At 46.5% G+C, this 23,271-nt stretch overlaps 1 protein-coding gene across 9 annotated transcripts in view; it reads right to left on the reverse strand.

Annotated features, from left to right (window-relative positions):
- Nucleotides 1–23,271, reverse strand: part of LOC135005292 (phosphatidylinositol 3,4,5-trisphosphate 3-phosphatase TPTE2-like) — a 295,357-nt gene that overhangs the window by 98,802 nt on the left and 173,284 nt on the right. For all 9 annotated transcript variants that reach the window (XM_063951927.1, XM_063951919.1, XM_063951920.1 and 6 more), the window contains one exon: nucleotides 5,501–5,570. In XM_063951927.1, coding sequence (XP_063807997.1) covers nucleotides 5,501–5,550 — 50 coding nt within the window. In that variant the 5' untranslated portion in view covers nucleotides 5,551–5,570. The remainder of the gene's footprint in view (nucleotides 1–5,500; nucleotides 5,571–23,271) is intronic.

A 23,271-nucleotide genomic window follows, 5' to 3' on the forward strand; every position in this document is an offset into this window, starting at 1 on the left:
ATCGTCGGTGCATCCACACTAAACGATATGAATGATATATTGTTCATTTCTGAATGATATTGTTCATATCGCCCGTCAACGTCGCTAAGTGTGTAGGGCCCATTAGCATATCATAGTGGCATAAATTCATTAATACAGTACTTTATGACCTGAACCTCTCCCGTTCTATGGAGGAATATGGAAAATATTCTCAGATACTTATTATGGTATCCAGATAATAGGTCTACAGTAAAAAGGTCGACAACAAATGGTCGACATGCATATGGTCGACGTGGTCAACATGACAATGGTCGACACCTCATATATATAGTTGGCATGAGTTTTGGGGATTTTTTAAATCATTTTTAGGACTTTTTCATACTTTATCATCCACGCGGCTTACGATTGGGAATAGTAACCTGTGCCGAGTGAAGCGGAGCAAGGCACCTTGCCTGAAGCATGGCGAGTAAAGCAAGACATGCGAGGAGATGTGGTGCATTAATTAGAGGTCCACATATTGGAAGGGACATTTTTACACCAAAAAAACCCATTAAAAAACTAATGTCGACCTTTCATGTGTTGACCATTTCCATGTCAACCTGTCGACTGTCGACCCTTTCACCATGTCGATCTTGTGCATGTTGACCGTTTGTAGTTGACTTAGACATTGTCGATCTTTTGACTGTCGACCCTTTGATCCATAGCCACTCATTATTTACTGTAAGATTGAGTCAAGAAAGAAAAGGAGGCCCACTGGGCGGAAATGGTGGATAGTGATTAGAATAACATGCTGACACCTTGGGATGCTGGGCAAATATATGCTGGTTATTGTTGTGCATTATTTCTGTTACTATGCTGTGCAGTATGCACACACAGCGACCACACTGAGGTACACAGCAGCACACTTCCCCAACCAGCCACAATTAGATCCACATACACATGTTTGTATGCAATGCTGTTTTCACAACAGAGCGATTATCAGCAGACTGCACATGTGCTGCGATCGCACTACGCACGCGCAAATGTACCTTTGCGATTGACATTTTCTACACAGATTGATTGACAGGAAGGGACCGTTTAGGGGAGTTAACATGGGAATGTCTGCAAAAAATGCAGGAGTGTCATGTCCGTTTTCAAGGCGTGTATCTGCCTTCAGCTGCAATCATGTATGCAGAGAAACATGGTGTCAGTGTCGCTACTGCCGAGGCCAGACTGCGTAGCCAGATGTCAGCTCTAGGGGTCAATGTCCCTCGTTATTGCGTTGGTGCTATGTATGAGTACGCAATTGTGTAGGACTTTGTGATGGTACCAGGGGGTGTCTGTCTTCTTTCCTGGGTAGCAGCTTCACTTGCGATGATTCCTGGGCAGTTCCGTAACCTAGAAAAGCACATCTGCGTATGCATTTACGTAGGAACATGAATTGGGCCCTATATGTGTAGTTCCAGTTGCAGAATAACATTTGCTTTAGTAGATGTGAGATCTCAGAAAAGCTGTATCAGCAATAATAAGTTACTGAGGATCTTACAATGGAATGGATTATTACTCCGCTGCTTGAACAAAGTACAGGGGCAGCTAAGGACACGGTACAAGGGCACCACTATAAGCAGAGGTGTTTTAAAAGAGGAAGGGCCCTGCGTGCAGTCTCCGTTGTGGGCCCCCTCCTCTACGGCAGCTAGTAGGCTCAGGCTTAAAGCCAGAGCCTACTGCGCATGCGCAGGTCTCTGGGAACAGGGCGCCCGTGCCTTGCTCCCAGGGACACCTCCAAATCACTCGGAAATGGCTGTGGTAGACATTTTCCAGGTGATTTGTTCCTGCACTGCAGATACGCCACCGTTGGGACTCCGGAGGAGTAAGTATACCCTACGGGTGTAGTGGGTGGTATGGGCCTTCCAGACCTAGGGGCCCGTGTGCACCACACACACTGAACCCATTATAAAAACATCTAAGGGGGTCATTCCGAGTTGATCGCTAGCTGCCGTTGTTCGCAGCGCAGCGATCAGGCTAAAAATCGGCATTTCTGCGTATGCACCGCAATGCGCAGGCGCGTCGTACAGGTACAATGAGCATTGTGGGTTTGCACAGAGTCTAACAAACATTCCTGTCGCACGGCCAAACGCAGGAAGATTGACATGAAGTGGGCGTTTCTGGGTGTCAACTGACCGATTTCAGGGAGTGCTTAGAAAAACGCAGGCGTGGCAGAAAAAATGCAGGCGTGGCTGGGCGTTCGCTGGGCGGGTGTGTGACGTCAAAAGCCGTCCCTCCGTCGTTAGAATTAACGCACACGAAGAGTAACTACAGGGCTGGTCTTGTTTTGCACAAAAAGATTTTGCAGGCACTCAGCTGCACAAGCGTTCGCACTCCTGCAAAGCGAAAATACACTCCCCAGTGGGCGGCGACAATGCGTTTGCACGGCTGACAAAAACTGCTAGCGAGCGATCAACTCGGAATGACCCCCTATAACTGTAAGTCTACTGAATATTGAGCAGGTTTTCCCTTTAAAAGTACTGACTTGGGCCCTTCATTATTCTGTAACCATCCTTTACATGGTTAGTCTGCCTGAATAGAAAGTTTTTGAGGCAGACTGAGTCTGAGATGCACATATAGGGCCTAATTCAGCAAGGATCGCTAGATTGCAAAAACGCAAATCAGCCGATTATCAGCAGAATGTGCATGCGCTGCGAACGCATTGCGCGTGTGTGGAGACCAAAGTGCGATTGCTCTGTTATCGCAGGCCCAGTGAAATGCAACCGCAAAGTGATTGACAGGAAGTGATTGTCTGTGGGAGGCAACATGGCGTTTGTGGGGAGTAGTTGGGAAAACGCAGGCATGTCATGGCCATTTTCGGGGGCATCTGACGTCAGCCGACATCACTGTGAAGGAAAACATGGCGCCTGGTGCAATTGCAATTGCATTATTTTGAGTAGGCATGGGTCAACTGCAACTGTAGATGGTGCTTGGTTTTTGCATATGGATCACAATTCTGCTAATGCATACGCAGAGTTGCGATCGCAGTGGAGGGCGTCTTTTACTGTTTCTGGGCGGCTCTTCACATGTTATTGTCAGCTGTAGCAGTTTTGAGAAAATTGCAATTTCAGTCTCAATAGCGAACTTTGATGGGGGGGGGTATTTAATTATCGTTAAAAAATCAGTGGGTGCGAAAAACGTCCATTTTTTCTGACAATCCTATTAGGACACCCAAGAAGAATCCATTCTCGTGTGAAAACATACAGATTCAGACAAACCTGTGTCTGTTTTTGCGTTTGCATCCCCGAAAAAAGCCAGCGCTTGTTGGGGATTATGTTTTTCATCTGCCTGAGGCATGTGAATTAAACCTCCGGATAGGCTGCGCTTTGCACCTGCTTTTATGGGGCAATAGGAGTGAATCCATTAGTCGTGGATAAATACTGCGGCTAATTGGATACCCCCCGATAACTACCATCCATTGTTGTCATTTTATTAATTTGGAGGGGGGGGGGGGGATTCCAAACACAATTAAACACTTCAAAGGACCCATCACCATTAAGTTCAAAGCATTTTACATTTAGAACAAAAAGACCACATTCTGCATATACTGTATGGGGACAGTTTAACTGACTCAGACATCTGTGAAGCTAAATCCTGAACCATATGTGCTGGATCTAACCGCAACAAACTCGCCCCTGGACAACAGTCTTTTTATGACACATATCTGGAATGGAGAATAAGCAGCAGCACAGAATGACTGAACCACTGGCTGCAGTCAATGGAAACTGCCGTCTTGTCGGAAAGACGTCAGTTTTTGACTCTTTTAGGTCGGAAGGGCTTCCCACCTATTCAATCCCCGGCTTTTTTTCTTGATAAGTCGGGGAATTCGAGTTGTCGGAAAGCACGTAGATCGGCGGAATAGCCACCGACCCGCATGCTTCTGTTGGAAACAGGACCAAATTCTACAGGTTTTGGTCCCGTTTCCGACTTCAATCCGACTTTTTAAAAAGTCGGATTAAGGTGAGGTGACAGGAAGCGGGGACGGGGAAAAGAAGCAAAAAATGTTTTGAAAAAGACCCAGGCTGTATACATAAATGAGTGCGTCTGGAGATGTTCTTCAGCTGTCGCGTTGCTGACTTCTCCAACTTGTTAATTTTCCTGCTGCAAGTTATTGTTTTGGTCCCGCTGAAAGGGAGAGCAGGGAACCCCGCGGCTGCAGCAGCGTAGCAGGAGGATGGGGCGCCACCACGGGAGAGAAGATGGAGCGGGGACGGCCAAGAGGGTCATCGCAGCAGGAGAGAGCAGGTAACCCCGCGGCTGCAGCAGTATAGCAGGAGGATGGGGCGTTGCCGCTCACGTCAGCGTCCACCCGGCTCCAACAAGCGAGGTCCTGCTTGCTGGAGCCGGGTGGACGCTGACGTGAGGTCTAGCGGCGGTGCTCCATCCTCCTGCTACGCTGCTGCAGCCGCGGGGTGAGGGCACCTGTGTCTATCCGTTCCGGCAAGAATGTCAATCCGACGTTAAAAAAAGTCGGATTGGCATTATTGAATAGTGCATTGTCGGATCCTTTCCGACAATTTTTGTCGGAAAGGATCCGACTGTAATTGAATATACCCCAATGTCTGACACACAGTGAGGGCAGCACAGAGTACACCTAACCCAATAACAATGAATTTATATCAAAGTGCTGGATACCGGAGCACTAGCTACAGCTAGCCCTCCTTAACACTGTTTGAATACCCTAAAGCCTGCACTAACATGTAAATGAGCAAGTATTATGGAACAATGATCAGGGGTTAAATATAATAGCCTACTTTGTGCGAGTCTGTCCGTATTTCTAAAGCGGCAATCATTTAAAAAGCAAAACCTTTTTTACCTTGTAAATGATCGGTGCTTTGAAAACACAGACAGACTTTCACAAAATCCCGCACCTCCGGCAGCTCCCAGGCTATTACATTTAGCCCCCCATGAAAATGAATCCAAATAAAATAATGTGTTAAAGAAAAAAATGTGTATAAAATGTTTCTTCTGATTCAGATTTATGACTTGAGCCAGTGTTGGACAGGGATATAGGGGAAACCCCCAGTGGGCCCCACCTCCTCCTCTAGGGATCAGGTTCTAGACTGGGCACTCAGAATTATACATTATACATATGTAAACTTGAACTGCACAGGACTATGTGGCTGCTGGCCACACCCACTCTGGAGAGTGGCCACACCCTTAAACATGGGCTCCTACCACTGCATCACCCAGCCCAGTGGGCCCTTCTTGCCCCACTCCGACACTGACTAGAGCTTATCTAATTATTGGGTAATATTTATACTGACTGGGCCCACAAAATTGCCTCTGCCGTGCACACTCATAAGCTAACAGGGCACTTTTTCTACTCCAGTTTCCTGGCATGTCTGATTTTATACATATGGCCACTAACCCGTCATCTGAAGAGGGAACAGAGGCTGTCAAGCAGATCACAATGCCATTTTTTTTGTGCAAGACATGCAAATGGTGTAAATGCTTAATAAATACAGCTTACACATTATCTTAGCTGACCACTCACCCATTGATTTCACCGCCCTCTGGCCTGGGTTCAAATCTTACGCTCGACATCTTGTCAATGAATACGGGAGCTAAGACAAAATAGAAAAAAATAGCATTTAACCAAAGTGAAATCACTGAAAAGCCTGATAGATAAAACACACATCCTAGGTCGTATTAGAGATAGGAGTGAATGTAGGTACATAGGAGTGAATCTAGGTACAGGGTTAGAGTTGGTAGAGGGGTGTGTCCTAGCTCAAGAGTTAAGCGGGGAACACACCCATAAGATTGTTGGCCCGCTTTTGCTGAGGTCAGAAACGGAAGTCACTTCTTATTTGCTGTTTAATATTTGTCGGCCCAACCATACAATCGTATAGAAGACCGTACACACGGAGCTATTTCTAGCACAGTGTGTATAAAGCTCACAGATGGTCAAGCTGTATACACAGCACTCGGGTAAATGCAAAGGTGTGTACCAATTTTAAGGATCAGATTGCCTGCAAAATTAGAATTTGAAAGTGAATCAGAAAGAAGCTCATTCATTCTGACCCACTTCCAGATTTACCTCACTGATAAAAGCGGGGCTTCAGGCTGCTGCAACAGTGAGACCTGGTACAATGTGGGACAGATACAGGGGGATCCGGGATAGAAAATGGCAATAGTATTTTCATACCTGTGTCCTAGGTCTACCTGTATTTGCCATGCTTGACTTCGGCCACAATATACTGTATGCACTCCATACCTTCCTCCAAATTTGCCTTACTCTCATTAATAGGCCCTTAAATCACCACGCAAAAAAAAAAAGATACCCAGTATTTTTGTACTACATGAAGAGCAGGCAGCATGTATCATGTATCATTTCATTTGCACCCCTTGTGTGGGAACATGGGCCTGACGTCTGATTCAGATGCAGCTGGAGTGGCTATCGCGATAGCACTAATATGGTCAGGGGTGGATCCAGAAGAAAATGAAAGGGGGGGGGGGGGCACCATGATAGGGGAACGGTAATAGTTATATTTACATGCACCTAAGGCACGCGTGCTCCCAGATAAGGGGTGTGGTAGCACAGGGGGTGTGGCCTCACAGAATACGCCATTAGGTAATGATTGGCTGTAGGAGCGCATCCTGGTTTATTGCCAATGTTTCACCCTGATGAAAAGGCTGATTGGGCCTTGAAATGTTGGTCACCTGTTCCATTAGGTATGGAAACCTGGAAGGCACCCCAGCACAATACAATTATTAAAGTTTTCAGTCAGTGGTGGCAGGTGCAGGATACCTTGTTTTGTGCACTGCACTGAGACTCAGACTGCAGGACACGAACTGCCTATCTTTGATTAGCAGAAGCAGCCAGCTGGATCTCCAACAAGCAGCATAAGACATCTGCAGGACAGCCCTGTCACAATCACACAGCATAAGACATCTGCAGGACAGCCCTGTCACAATCACACAGCATAAGACATCTGCAGGACAGCCCTGTCACAATCACACAGCATAAGACATCTGCAGGACAGCCCTGTCACAATCACACAGCATAAGACATCTGCAGGACAGCCCTGTCACAATCACACAGCATAAGACATCTGCAGGACAGCCCTGTCACAATCACACAGCATAAGACATCTGCAGGACAGCCCTGTCACAATCACACAGCATAAGACATCTGCAGGACAGCCCTGTCACAATCACACGGGCCGCCTTCTCAAAGCTGAGGCTGAGTTTGACTGCACCTAGCTTAGTGGTAAAGGAAGTGGAGGAGGAAGCACTGGGGTTATTGGAGGTCATTCCGAGTTGTTCGCTCGCAAGCGGATTTTAGCAGATTTGCTCATGCTAAGTCGCCGCCTACTGGGAGTGAATCTTAGCATCTTAAAATTGCGAACGAAGTAATCGCAATATTGCGATTACACACCTCGTAGCAGTTTCTAAATAACTTCAACCTTACTCGGCATCTGCGATCATTTCAGTGCTTGTCGTTCCTGGTTTGACGTCACAAACACACCCAGCGTTCGACCAGACACTCCCCCGTTTCTCCGGCCACTCCTGCGTTTTTTCCGGAAACGGTAGCGTTTTCCCCCACACGCCCATAAAACGGCCTGTTTCCGCCCAGTAACACCCATTTCCTGTCAATCACATTACGATCGCCAGAACGATGAAAAAGCCGTGAGTAAAATTCCTAACTGCATAGCAAATTTACTTGGCGCAGTCGCAGTGCGGACATTGCGCATGCGCATTAAGCGGAAAATCGCTGCGATGCGAAGATTTTTACCGAGCGACCAACTCGGAATGACCTCCCTTGTGCGGTGCAGTGAGTGCAAATGAAGCCTTCTGCACTGTCATAAGTAACAGTCTTACTCGATGCTGGCATTTGAACCCCGCGCCTGGGCTGGACTCTGGCCGGCTGGCAGTGGGGGAGGTAGGTTGCGGTGTGAGCTCCCCATTGGTTACCACACGGACTTGCTGTTAGAGCCGCGGCGGGTCCTAGTGCCTGCTGGCTCTTATATCAAATCTGACTGACGGAAATAGCAGTAGTGCTGCTGCTGTTCTCGTTTTGAAAAAAAGTCAGAAACGACAGGGGGGGCACAGGCCCGAGTGTTTCCCCCCCTGGAACCGCCTATGAATATGGTAATGCAGCAGGAGGTGTCACGTCTCGTGCTAAATTACTGAACTCAGTATTGGATCTTTCCCAGCACCATCGGCTGACTACCTGACCATCGGGGTAACACAAGCTGACAGCCGCAAGTCCTACATAGAGGCCAGGAAATCTCTGTCCTCTGACTGAGAGGGATATGGTCATTAGGTCGACAGTCATTAGGTCGACCACTATTGGTCGACATGCATTAGGTCAACATGAACAAGGTCGACATGAGTTTTTCACATTTTTTTTTTACTTTTTCATACTTTATGATCCAAGTGGCCTACAACTGGGAACGGTAACCTGTGCCGAGTGCAGCCGTAGCCGCGAGCCATGCGAGGAGACACGGTGCACTAATTGGGGTTCCTCATCACTTCACGAAGAAAACGACACCAAACAAAAGTAAAAAAACTAATGTCGACCTTTTTCCATGTCAATCTTGTTTCGACCTAGTGACCTAATGACTTGTTTCGACCTTGTCGACCTAATGACTGTCGACCTAAGTCTGGTCGACCTAATGACCCATACCCGACTGAGATCAGGCCTCTTCCCTCCCCCTCAATGGCGGTGACGGTGTCCTCCCCCTCCCCGCCCCCAAATGGCATCAGACTGTCAATCACTGACAGTCTGATGCCGTCCCTGATCCCTGTGTCGCAGGACCCATTTACGCATGTGAACTGATTTTCAGCAGCTACCCGGGCGATCCAGGAGAGGAGGCAAGTATGGTTTTAAAGAGCGCTGGCGCTATATAAATACAGTTCAATGAATAATACATTTAATTTCACTAATGTTGCCAGAGGCACAGAGGTACAGACCACACACTGTGCTGTTATGCCAGTCAGGGCCTTGTAACAAGATACACCAGCTGAGATGAGAATGCATGGCGGGGTATCTGCACACTGTCACCATTACTTAGAGTTAGCTAAAGGGTACATTTGCCTACACGCCACAGATATCGAGCAGCTTTACTTTCCCCCTGCTCCATATAGAAGCCTCTGTATGAATCGGTCACACTGAGGCTGGAGAGAGCGACGTTACTCAGATAAGAGGTGTAAGCTCGCACACACTATGTACTGGATGCTGGACGGCATGCCTATATTAATGTATCATATCAGATACTCCCTATGTAATAAAAGAGAATTTCCTTGGCTGATACATCGTAAGCACAGCCTACATATTCATCATGGCTAAACTCTCTCATTCATATCAACGTAAATTAGGTCATGCAAACACCCTATGCTAAACATAGGTCTCAATGTGAACATAACGTTCCCATACAACAATGGTAAGTGTACTTATCTACAGCTACATATGCTCAACTTAGGGCTGGTGAACGGAAATCACCACACTCCACAATCATATTATAGGAGTCCTGGATAATAGATAGAATAGTTTGTCAGCAAACTGTATGTGGACATGACAATGCCCACATCAGTACTGCCAATGTGGTCAGTGGCGGATTTCCCACTAGGCATGCACATACCAAATGCTGGGGAAGGCACAGCAGGCTGCCCCCCCCCCCTCTTTATACACCCATGCAGCCCGCCGCGGCTGGCTAGTCGGAGAAAAGGGAGAGTGATGCGTGCGGGGGGGGGGCTACACGGACCAAGCAGGGCTGCTGGCAGTGAGGGTCTCTTTCTGCCAGCAGCCCTGCTCGGTCCGTGTAACTCTGCCCCCCCCCCCCCCCCCCCCAGCACACAAGTCACAGCTGCTGCAGATCCCTGGCCAGCCGGAGTGACAGAATTACTCTGCGAGGTGTGTGCAATGTGTGTATGTGCAGTGTGTGTGTGTGTGTGTGTGTGTATGTGCAGTGTGAGTGTGTAATGTGTGTGTGCAGTGAGTGTGTGCGTGCAGTGTGAGCAGTAGGGGGGCAGTGAGCTGTGATAGGAGCAATGTAAGGGGTGGGGCCCGCAGAGCTGGCCCTAACCAATATGATGCCCTAGGCAAGATTTTGGCTGAAGCCCCCTAGCACCGCCGCTAGTTCTGCCTCTGACCCTGCACCCCTTTCCCAGCACCATCACCCCTCACCCATAGCAGTCCTCATTTTGGTGCTCCTACCCCCTATATTTTAAATAGGAACAGTGCGCACATTCAACGCACAGCTCAAAAAGGGGCATGTTGTTGCTGGGAAGGGGCATGGCCACACAATAGTACCCCCAATACAAATTACGCCATACAGTACTGCAACTTTATTCACATTTTATCATGCGAGAGTGTGCCTTATTCATGTTACATCACACAGTAGTACCAGTTTATCTTATATGTTACTCCTCACTGTAGTGCCCCTTATTCACATTACATCACACTGAATTGCTCCTTAGTCACATTACACCACACCATATTGCTCTTTATTCACATTAGTCCACACAGTAGTGCCCTTTCTATACATTATGCCAAACAGTAGAGCATCTTATACACATAATGCCACACATTAGTAATGCCTTTATAAACATAATACCACACAGTAATGCCCCTCACACATGACACACATTATAAATGTCCTTAGAAACATAATGCGCCTTACACATTATGTCATCCTTTATTAATGCCCTTATACACATAATGTCCCTTACACATATGCTGCACATTATTAATGCCCTTATACACGACACACATGCCACATACCTCCTAACTTTTCTCTTCTCCAAAGAGGAACACACGCACGTCGAAGCCACGCACGCTCCCGGAAAAGGGGCTTGGGCTCACGGCAATACCGCGATTGTAAGCATCGTCCCTTGTCCATCACTGAAGAGGGCATGCCCAGCGCTCTCTGAGCTGCTGGCATGCCCTCTCTCCCTCTGTATGCGCACAGCGTCTATTCAATGCTGCTCTGCAAAGCAGAGCAGCAGTGACAGAAGCCTCCCAACTGCTTTTCCCCCCACCACGGGATACTGCGGCCCGCGGGTGGGACAGCGGGACATTCCCAAAAAAAACAGGACTGTCCCGCGAAAATCGGGACAGTTGGGAGGTATGCTTATACACATAATGACACACATAATGTCCCTTTCACATATGCCACAAATTATTAGTGCCCTTATACACATAATGACAGACATAATGTCCCTTTCCAATATGCCGCACAGTATTAGTGCACCTATACACATAATGACACACATCGTGCCCCTTACACATATGCCGCACATTATTAATGCATTTGTACACATGACACACATAATGCCCCTTACACATATGCCAAACACTATTGCCCCTTACACATATGCCGCACATTATTAATGTATTTATACACATGACACACATAATGCCCCTTACACATATGCCGAACACTATTACACATATGCCGAACACCTGCACACAGCACTCACATGGCCACTAACACTGTGACCTCTGCCTCTGCTTGGATACAGATGTGTCCTCATACATCTTGCCTCAATATGCGATGCAGCAGGAGATACCTGGCGTGAGTCAGCTGCCAGCTCTGCTAACATTGGGCGCCTTCTTTAACGAGAATGTGTCTTATTTGCATTACTATGTAGCACAAGCAGCTTAAAAAGGCAAAAACTCATGTCGATCTTTTGACCTGTCGACCTACTACATGTCGACCTAACGGCCATGTTGGCCTAATGCATGTCGACCTAAGGGCAATGCCGACCTTCAGTGGTCGACCTAATGAGTGTCGACCTAACGACTGTATCCCGGTCGTCTACCTCCCCCGCAGGATTCTCTCTACCCACTTCTTCAGTAACTTTGGGGCCTTGCTCCCACACTTCCTATTTGTTTCACCTTCCGTCCCTCAGCCTCCATGATCTCAACACCCCCTCAGACACTGCTGCCTCCAAACTTCTCCAACGTACAGTGCCTTGCTAAAGTGTACACCCACCTTGGCTTTTTACCTATTTTGTTACATTACAACCTCTAATTATTATTATTTTTTTTATCTGAATTTTATGTGATGGATATGCACAAAATAGTGAAGTTGGTGAAGTGAAATGAGAAAAAAATAAGAATTTACTTACCGATAATTCTATTTCTCATAGTCCGTAGTGGATGCTGGGGACTCCGTAAGGACCATGGGGAATAGCGGCTCCGCAGGAGACTGGGCACATCTAAAGAAAGCTTTAGGACTATCTGGTGTGCACTGGCTCCTCCCCCCATGACCCTCCTCCAAGCCTCAGTTAGGATACTGTGCCCGGACGAGCGTACACAATAAGGAAGGATTTTGAATCCCGGGTAAGACTCATACCAGCCACACCAATCACACCGTATAACCTGTGATCTGAACCCAGTTAACAGCATGATAACAGAGGAGCCTCTGAAAGATGGCTCACAACAATAATAACCCGATTTTTGTAACAATAACTATGTACAAGTATTGCAGACAATCCGCACTTGGGATGGGCGCCCAGCATCCACTACGGACTATGAGAAATAGAATTATCGGTAAGTAAATTCTTATTTTCTCTAACGTCCTAAGTGGATGCTGGGGACTCCGTAAGGACCATGGGGATTATACCAAAGCTCCCAAACGGGCGGGAGAGTGCGGATGACTCTGCAGCACCAAATGAGAGAACTCCAGGTCCTCCTCAGCCAGGATATCAATTTTGTATAATTTTACAAACGTATTTGCTCCTGACCAAGTAGCTGCTCGGCAAAGTTGTAAAGCCGAGACTCCTCGGGCAGCCGCCCAAGATGAGCCCACCTTCCTTGTGGAGTGGGCATTTACAGATTTTTGGCTGTGGCAGGCCTGCCACAGAATGTGCAAGCTGAATTGTACTACAAATCCAACGAGCAATAGTCTGCTTAGAAGCAGGAGCACCCAGCTTGTTGGGTGCATACAGGATAAACAGCGAGTCAGATTTCCTGACTCCAGCCCTCCTGGAAACATATATTTTCAGGGCCCTGACAACGTCTAGCAACTTGGAGTCCTCCAAGTCCCTAGTAGCCGCAGGCACCACAAATAGGTTGGTTCAGGTGAAACGCTGAAACCACCTTAGGGAGAAACTGAGGACGAGTCCTCAATTCCGCCCTGTCCGAATGGAACATCAGATAAGGGCTTTTTCAGGATAAAGCCGCCAATTCTGACACGCGCCTGGCCCAGGCCAGGGCCAACAGCATGACCACTTTCCATGTGAGATATTTTAACTCCACAGATTTAAGTGGTTCAAACCAATGTGACTTTTGGAACCCAAAACTACATTGAGATCCCAAAGTGCCACTGGAGGCACAAAAGGAGGCTGTATATGCAGTACCCCTTTTACAAACGTCTGAACTTCAGGGACTGAAGCTAGTTCTTTTTGGAAGAAAATTGACAGGGCCGAAATTTGAACCTTAATGGACCCCAATTTCAGGCCCATAGACACTCCTGTTTGCAGGAAATGTAGGAATCGACCCAGTTGAATTTCCACCGTCGGGCCTTACTGGCCTCGCACCACGCAACATATTTTCGCCAATTGCGGTGATAATGTTTTTGCGGTTACATCCTTCCTGGCTTTGATCAGGATAGGGATGACTTCATCCGGAATGCCTTTTTTCCTTCAGGATCCGGCGTTCAACCGCCATGCCGTCAAACGCAGCCGCGGAAAGTCTTGGAACAGACAGGGTCCTTGCTGGAGCAGGTCCCTTCTTAGAGGTAGAGGCCACGGATCCTCCGTGAGCATCTCTTGAAGTTCCGGTTACCAAATCCTTCTTGGCCAATCCGGAGCCACGAATATAGTGCTTACTCCTCTCCATCTTATCAATCTCAGTACCTTGGGTATGAGAGGCAGAGGAGGGAACACATACCCTGACTGGTACACCCACGGTGTTACCAGAGCGTCTACAGCTATTGCCTGAGGGTCCCTGGACCTGGCGCAATACCTGTCGAGATTTTCCCAACGGTTTATAATCATGTGGAAGACTTCTGGGTGAAGTCCCCACTCTCCCGGGTGGAGGTCGTGCTGAGGAAGTCTGCTTCCCAGTTGTCCACTCCCGGAATGAATACTGCTGACAGTGCTATCACATGATTTTCCGCCCAGCGAAGAATCCTTGCAGCTTCTGCCATTGCCCTCCTGCTTCTTGTGCCACCCTGTCTGTTTACGTGGGTGACTGCCGTGATGTTGTCCGACTGGATCAACACCGGCTGACCTTGAAGCAGAGGTCTTGCTAAGCTTAGAGCATTGTAAATGTCCCTTAGCTTCAGGATATTTATGTGAAGTGATGTCTCCAGGCTTGACCATAAGTCCTGGATATTCCTTCCCTGTGTGACTGCTCCCCAGCCTCGCAGGCTGGCATCCGTGGTTACCAGGACCCAGTCCTGAATGCCGAATCTGCGGCCCTCTAGAAGATGAGCACTCTGCAACCACCACAGAAGGGACACCCTTGTCCTTGGTGACAGGGTTATCCGCTGATGCATCTGAAGATGCGACCCGGACCATTTGTCCAGCAGGTCCCACTGGAAAGTTCTTGCGTGGAATCTGCCGAATGGGATTGCTTCGTAGGAAGCCACCATTTTTTCCAGAACCCTTGTGCATTGATGCACTGAGACTTGGCTCGGTTTTAGGAGGTTCCTGACTAGCTCGGATAACTCCCTGGCTTTCTCCTCCGGGAGAAACACCTTTTTCTGGACTGTGTCCAGGATCATCCCTAGGAACAGAAGACAAGTCGTCGGAACCAGCTGCGATTTTGGAATATTGAGAATCCAACCGTGCTGCAGCAACACTACCTGAGATAGTGCTACACCGACCTCCAACTGTTCCCTGGATCTTACCCTTATCAGGGAATCGTCCAAGTAGGGGATAACTAAAATTCCCTTCCTTTGAAGGAATATCATCATTTCGGCCATTACCTTGGTAAAGACCCGGGGTGCCGTGGACCATCCATACGGCAGCGTCTGAACTGATAGTGACAGTTCTGTACCATAAACCTGAGGTACCCTTGGTGAGAAGGGTAAATTTTGACATGAAGGTAAGCATCCTTGATGTCCCGAGACATCATGTAGTCCCCTTCTTCCAGGTTCGCAATCACTGCTCTGAGTGACTCAATCTTAAATTTGAACCTCTGTATGTAAGTGTTCAAAGATTTTAGATTTAGAATCGGTCTCACCGAGCCGTCCGGCTTCGGTACCACAACAGTGTGGAATAATACCCCGTTCCCTGTTGCAGGAGGGGTATCTTGATTATCACCTGCTGGGAATACAGCTTGTGAATGGCTTCCAAAACTGTCTCCCTGTCAGAAGGAGACATCGGTAAAGCCGACTTTAGGAAACGGCGAGGGGGAGACGTCTCGAATTCTAATTTGTACCCCTGAGATATCACCTGAAGGATCCAGGGGTCTACTTGCGAGTGAGCCCACTGCGCGCTGAAATTCATTGAGACGGGCCCCCCACCGTGCCTGATTCTGCTTGTAAAGCCTTAGCGTATACTGAGGACTTGGCAGAGGCGGGAGAGGGTTTCTGTTCCTGGGAACTGGCTGATTTCTGCAGCCTTTTTCCTCTCCCTCTGTCACGGGGCAGAAATGAGGAACCTTTTGCCCGCTTATCCACGAAAAGACTGCGCCTGATAATACGGCGTCTTCTCATGTTGAGAGGCGACCTGGGGTACAAACGTGGATTTCCCAGCTGTTGCCGTGGCCACCAGGTCTGAAAGACCGACCCCAAATAACTCCTCCCTTAATAAGGCAATACTTCCAAATGCCGTTTGGAATACGCATCACCTGACCACTGACGTGTCCATAACCCTCTACTGGTAGAAATGGGCAACGCACTTAGACTTGATGCCAGTCGGCAAATATTCCGCTGTGCATCACTCATATATAGAAATGCATCTTTCAAATGCTCTATAGGCAAAAATATACTGTCCCTATCTAGGGTATCAATATTTTCAGTCAGGGAATCCGACCACGCCAACCCAGCACTGCACATCCAGGCTGAGGCGATTGCTGGTCGCAGTATAACACCAGTATGTGTGTAAATACATTTTAGGATACCCTCCTGCTTTCTATCAGCAGGATCCTTAAGGGCGGCCATCTCAGGAGAGGATAGAGCCCTTACAAGCGTGTGAGCGCTTTATCCACCCTAGGGGGTGTTTCCCAACACACCCTAACCTCTGGCGGGAAAGGATATAATGCCAATAACATTTTAGAAATTATCAGTTGTTATCGGGGGAAACCCACGCATCATCACACACCTCATTTAATTTCTCAGATTCAGGAAAACTACAGGTAGTTTTTCCTCACCGAACATAATACCCCTTTTTGGTGGTACTCGTATTATCAGAAATGTGTAAAACATTTTTCATTGCCTCAATCATGTAACGTGTGGCCCTACTGGAAGTCACATTTGTCTCTTCACCGTCGACACTGGAGTCAGTATCCGTGTCGGCGTCTATATCTGCCATCTGAGGTAACGGGCGCTTTAGAGCCCCTGACGGCCTATGAGACGTCTGGACAGGCACAAGCTGAGTAGCCGGCTGTCTCATGTCAACCACTGTCTTTTATACAGAGCTGACACTGTCACGTAATTCCTTCCAACAGTTCATCCACTCAGGTGTCGACCCCCTAGGGGGTGACATCACTATTACAGGCAATCTGCTCCGTCTCCACATCATTTTTCTCCTCATACATGTCGACACAAAAGTACCGACATACAGCACACGCACAGGGAATGCTCTGATAGAGGACAGGACCCCACTAGCCCTTTGGGGAGACAGAGGGAGAGTTTGCCAGCACACACCAGAGCGCTATATATATATACAGGGATAACCTTATATAAGTGTTTTTCCCCTTATAGCTGCTGTATAGTTAATACTGCGCCTAATTTGTGCCCCCCTCTCTTTTTTAACCCTTTCTGTAGTGTAGTGACTGCAGGGGAGAGCCAGGGAGCTTCCCTCCAACGGAGCTGTGAGGGAAAATGGCGCCAGTGTGCTGAGGAGATAGGCTCCGCCCCCTTATCGATGGCCTTATCTCCCGTCTTTTTATGTATTTTGGCAGGGGTTAAATGCATCCATATAGCCCAGGAGCTATATGTGATGCATTTTTTTGCCATCCAAGGTGTTTATTATTGCGTCTCAGGGCGCCCCCCCCAGCGCCCTGCACCCTCAGTGACCGGAGTGTGAAGTGTGCTGAGAGCAATGGCGCACAGCTGCAGTGCTGTGCGCTACCTTGTTGAAGACAGGACGTCTTCTGCCGCCGATTTTCCGGACCTCTTCTGCCTTCTGGCTCTGTAAGGGGGCCGGCGGCGCGGCTCTGGGACCCATCCAAGCTGGGCCTGTGATCGTCCCTCTGGAGCTAATGTCCAGTAGCCTAAGAAGCCCAATCCACTCTGCACGCAGGTGAGTTCGCTTCTTCTCCCCTTAGTCCCTCGATGCAGTGAGCCTGTTGCCAGCAGGTCTCACTGAAAATAAAAAACCTAAACTAAAACTTTCACTAAGAAGCTCAGGAGAGCCACCTAGTGTGCACCCTTCTCGTTCGGGCACAGAGATCTAACTGAGGCTTGGAGGAGGGTCATGGGGGGAGGAGCCAGTGCACACCAGATAGTCCTAAAGCTTTCTTTAGATGTGCCCAGTCTCCTGCGGAGCCGCTATTCCCCATGGTCCTTACGGAGTCCCCAGCATCCACTTAGGACGTTAGAGAAAATGTATATAAAAAATAATTATTTGCCCCCTTTGCTATGAAACCCCTCAAAAGTTCTGGTGCAACCAATTACATTCAGAAGTCACATAATTAGTGAAATGAAGTCCACCTGTGTGCAATCTAAGTGTCACATGATCTGTCAGTATAAACACACATTTTCTGAAAGGCCCCAGAGGCTGCAACACCACTAAGCAAGAGGCATCACACCATGAAGACCAGGAGCTCTCCAGACAAGTTAGGGACAAAGTTGTTGAGAAGTACAAGTCATGGTTGAGTTATAAAAACATATCCAAATTTTTAATGATCCCTGGAGAACCATCAAATCCATCATCTTCAAATAGAAATAACATAGTACCACAACAAACCTGCCAAGAGAGGGCCGGCAACCAAAACTCACAGACCGGGCAAGGAGGGCATTAATCAGAGAGAAAGCACAGAGACCAAAGGTAACCCTAAGGAGCTGCAGAGTTCAACAGCAGAGACTGGTGTATCTGCGCATGTGACCACAATAAGCTGTACACTCCATAGAGCTGGGCTTTATGGAAGAGTGGCCAGAAAAAAAGCCATTACTTAGTGTTAAAAATAAGAAGGCTCGTTTTGAGTTTGCCAAAAGGCATGTGGACGACTCCCCAAATGCATGGAGGAAGGTGCTCTGGTCAGATGAGACTAAAATGTAACTTTTCGGCCACAAAGGAAAACGCTATGTCTGGTGCAAACCCAACACATCCCATCACCTCAAGAACACTATCCCCACAGTGAAACATGGTGGTGGCAGCATCATGCTGTGGGGATGTTTTTTAGCAGCAGGGAATGGGAAACTGTTTCAAGTCGAGGGAAAGATGGATGGTGTTAAATACAGGGATATTCTTGAGCAAAACCTATGTCAGTCTGTGATTTGAGACTGGGACGGAGGTTCACCTTCCAGCAGGACAATGATCCAAAGCATACTGCTAAAGCAACACTTGAGTGATTTAAGGGGAAACATTTAAATGTGTTGGAATGGCCTAGTCAAAGCCCAGATCTCAATCCAATTGATAATCTGTGGTCAGACTTGAAGATTGCTGTTCACAAGCGGAAACCTTCCAACATAAAGGAGCTGGAGCAGGTTTACCTTGAGATATGTGCAAAAATCCCAGTGGCAAGATGTGGCAAGCTCATAGAGACTTATCCAAAGCGACTTGCAGCTGTAATTGCCGCAAAAGGTGGCTCTACAAAGTACTGACTTTATGGGGGTGAATAGTTATGCACGCTGGAGTTTTCTGTTATTTTGTCCTATTTGTTGTTTCCTTCACAATTAAAAAATAAAAATAAATCTTCTGTAGGCATGTTCTGTGAATAAAATGTTGCAAACCTTCAAACAATCCATTTTAATTTCAGGTTGTGAAGCAAGAAAACATGAAAAATGCGAAGGGGGTGAATACTTTAGCAAGGCGCTGTACATCTCCTTTGGCCCACTCATAGCTTTGGTCACTTTTCATTACAATTTTATTAAGTAGACAAATAGGGTAATAAGACTTTATCATTTACTACCAGTACTGTGAAGTCTCTACACTATTGTGTGGTGTAAAAACTTGCACGCCTGACACATATGCGACGTTGTTTGAGTGGAATGCATCATGACTGCACATGTGCATGGAAATTTTCAGATTTTCTCTGCGAATAATTTGAGCGCATATGTGTCCACCTCTAGATAACGCCCATACATTTACAGAAGTGATTCCTCCTGCAGCTGTGTACTAGGGCAAGCCAGTAGACTTACCGCTTTCTAATGGGCCCTACACACTGGCCGACATGACTGCACGATATGAACGATCTCGTTCATTAATGATAACGTTCATATCGTGCAGTGTGGAGGCTCCAGCGATGAACGATGCGCGGCCCCGCGCTCGTTCATCGCTGGTCCCCCATCGGCTGTACATGCAGGCCAATATGGACGATCTCGTCCATATTTGCCTGCACTTCAATGCAGCCGGGTGACGGGGGGAGTGAAGAAACTTCACTCCCCGGTCACTGCCCCCACCCGCCGCCGGGTCGCCCGTCGGCTGTATCCGCTGTCGGGCAGCTCGGCGGCGGATCGGCCAGTGTGTAGGGCCTATAAGTCAGTCAGGTTCACTGCTGCACGTGCATGACCCCGGTCACGCACGTGACCAGGCTCGTGCTCCTCAAAGCCCAGCCTCAGGCTCCTAGGTGCAGATTTGTGAATAATATATAAATAAAATTTAAAAAATTGGTAAAGAAAAAAAAAAGTGAAAACAAAACACGTTTATATAATTTCATCATCAATAATACCTTATTTAAATAATAAAGATTTTTTTCTGTTTTTCTCACCTGTATTGGAAGACAGTTTGCCAGCACAGATGTTTTGACAGCCCTGCTTAAATTTGTTTTTCATGGGGAAGCTACTGCAGGGGAGCCTACGTGATGGCCTTTACCTGGGAGGCTTGGTAATTAGTCCCTAAATCCAACTAAAACTGATGTTTTCTCTGGAGTTAGGAATTTCCTTCTTTTAATAAAAAGGCACCCTAAACATATTGTACCTTTTGGCATTTTGACACCAGGTCATTCCACATGGGGTCACCTGGTCACCCCTGCACTAGCTTCCTCATGAGATTCCACCATAAGAGGCGTCTGTGTTATCATAGCTCTGAGGCCCGGAATGCCAACTGAGACTGGCCACTGGGCTGTATACTGTTCATAATATTTAGTTATATATATAAATGAAGCTGAGGAGAAAATGGCCCAGTCAGTAGATAAAGGGGGCAAAACTTTTTTTAAGTATATAAGTGAAAGGAGAAAATCAAATGGAGGAATAATAAGACTTAAGACAGAGAGTGGGCATTTGGTGGAGGGAGACAAGGCAATAGCAGATCACCTAAATAATTATTTTTGCTCAGTATTTACTACAGAAGAAGGGATGGGGCCACAGTTAAATTGCAAGGACATTCATAAAAATAAGGTAGATGAAAATACATTTACAGAGGAGAAGGTCCTAACAGAACTTTCAAAACTAAAAGTGGATAAATCAATGGGACCAGATGGAATACACCCAAGGATACTCAAAGAGCTAAAAGATGTCCTGGTTACACCTTTAACAGAATTATTTAACCAGTCACTAAATACAGGTGATATTCCAGAGGACTGGAAAAGAGCAAATGTAGTTCCACTGCACAAAAGTGGAAGCAAGGAAGAAGCAAGTAACTACAGACCAGTAAGCCTTACATCAGTAGTAGGGAAAGTAATGGAAAAACTATTAAAAGAAAGAGTAGTGGAATATCTTAAATCGAACAACTTACAGGATCCAAAACAGCATGGATTTACTGGTGGGAGATCATGCCAAACAAATCTTATTGACTTTTTTGACTCTGTGATGAAAATAATAGATCAAGGGGGAGCTGTAGATGTAGCATATCTAGACTTTAGTAAGGCATTTGACACTGTCCCACATCACAGACTGCTAAATAAACTTGAAAGCCTGGGGGTGGATTATAAATTAGTGAAATGGATAAGAACCTGGTTGCAGGATAGGAAACAGACAGTTGTAGTTAATGGAGTGCAATCTATGGAGGGAAATGTTACCAGTGGAGTACCCCAGGGATCTGTACTAGGTCCAGTTCTCTTTAATATCTTTGTTGGTGACATTGCAGATGGTATTGAAGGGAAGATATGCCTTTTTGCAGATGATACAAAGATATGCAACAGGGTAGACACACCGGGAGGGGTCAAACAAATGATTGATGACCTAGGTAGGCTTGAGAAATGGTCAAGAACGTGGCAACTACAGTTTAATGCTAAAAAATGCAAAATCATGCACTTGGGTCTCAAAAACCCAAAGGCTAAGTATAGTATCAAGGGTACTATAATGGAAACTACTGAGGAGGAAAGAGATTTAGGAGTCACTATTTCAAGTGACTTGAAGGCAGGAAAGCAATGCAACAAAGCAATGAGAAAGGCAAGTCAGATGCTTGGTTGCATTGGGAGAGGAATCAGTAGCAGGAAAAAAGAAGTGATAATGCCACTGTATAGGTCATTGGTAAGGCCCCATCTGGAATACTGTGTCCAGTTCTGGAGACCCTATCTCCAGAAGGATATAAATACATTAGAGAGTGTACAAAGAAGGGCAACTAAAATGGTGCATGGCCTACATCACAAAACTTACCCGGAAAGGCTAAAAGATCTTAACATGTATAGTTTGGAGGAGAGAAGGGAAAGGGGAGACATGATAGAAACTTTCAAATATATAAAGGGTCTTAACAAAGTTCAGGAGGGAAACATTCTTCAAAGGAAAAGAAGTATTAGAACTCGAGGGCATACATTGAGACTGGAGGGGGGGAGATTCAGGGGAAATTTAAGGAAAAATTACTTCACAGAAAGGGTAGTGGATAAGTGGAATAGCCTCCCATCAGAGGTGGTAGAGGCTAAGACTGTAGGGCAATTTAAACATGCTTGGGACAGGCATATGAATATCCTTACAAAGAATCAAGGTTAAAAAAGGGTTGAGATTGCCTAAAGGATAAAATAAAAAAGGGGCAGACTAGATGGGCCAAGTGGTTCTTATCTGCCGTCAAATTCTATGTTTCTATGTTTCTATGTAAAGGCAAATTCTTTAAAACCATTGAAAAGCTAAGTGGTGACAACCCAATATGATGCTCTGTACGGCTGATGGGTTACTCCTACATATTGTTATAACCTTCTTATATTTAAAATAATGATTACAAAAAAAAAAGGTGCTGCCCCATGCTATAGCAAAGGATGTATAGGCATCTGGGAACAAATCATAGAAATAGTTAAAAGACAATTATGGTATTTTGCATTCTTGCATTTTTTTATATTTCCCAGTTAATTCGCAAGTACAATAAATTGTAAATAAGCTTCTTGGTTGTCTTCAGAAAGCTTAATAAATAATACAACATTTATCCTAACAGCAGTTAATGTATCACCTGTTAAACAGAGTAGTTACGCTGTTTGGATCCATTTGAAATTATAAAAAGTTTAAAAAAAAATCTAAAATAGATCCTTAGTACATCGATTTGTTTCTAAAATTAACAAGACAGAAAGTAAAATAAAATAGAGAAAAAGGCAAAAAAAGATGATAAATAAATATATATATATATATATTTATATGACTTGACCGTGTGTATTTACTTACGTGTATTATTTCATGTTCATTATATATATATATATATATATATATATATATAGGGTATCCATTATTCGAATATCCGTTAACCGAAATAATCAAAGAACCGCAATATTTTGGCCCTGTAGTGACATCATGACGCTGCTGGCGTCATTACGTCACTGATGTCTGCGGCAAATCACAGACAGGTGGGGGAGTGCAGCCATTCCCTCACCGCCGTTGACTCCCAAGACACGCTGCGGACATGCTGCTGACTCCCAGGACCTGCTGACTCCCGCTGACCTGCCGGACCCCTCCGCTGACCCCCTGGACCCCGCCGTCAACATGCCAGACTCCCCGCCGACACGCCAGACCCCTGGGACCCATCCACTTAACAGGTAATCTGTTATCCGTAAAAATCTCATATCCGCAATGCTCTTGGTCCCGAGCATTCCAGATATGGGATACTCTACCTGTATATGGG

The sequence above is a fragment of the Pseudophryne corroboree genome, chromosome 2 (genome assembly GCF_028390025.1).
Source record: "Pseudophryne corroboree isolate aPseCor3 chromosome 2, aPseCor3.hap2, whole genome shotgun sequence".
Classification (NCBI taxonomy): domain Eukaryota; kingdom Metazoa; phylum Chordata; class Amphibia; order Anura; family Myobatrachidae; genus Pseudophryne; species Pseudophryne corroboree.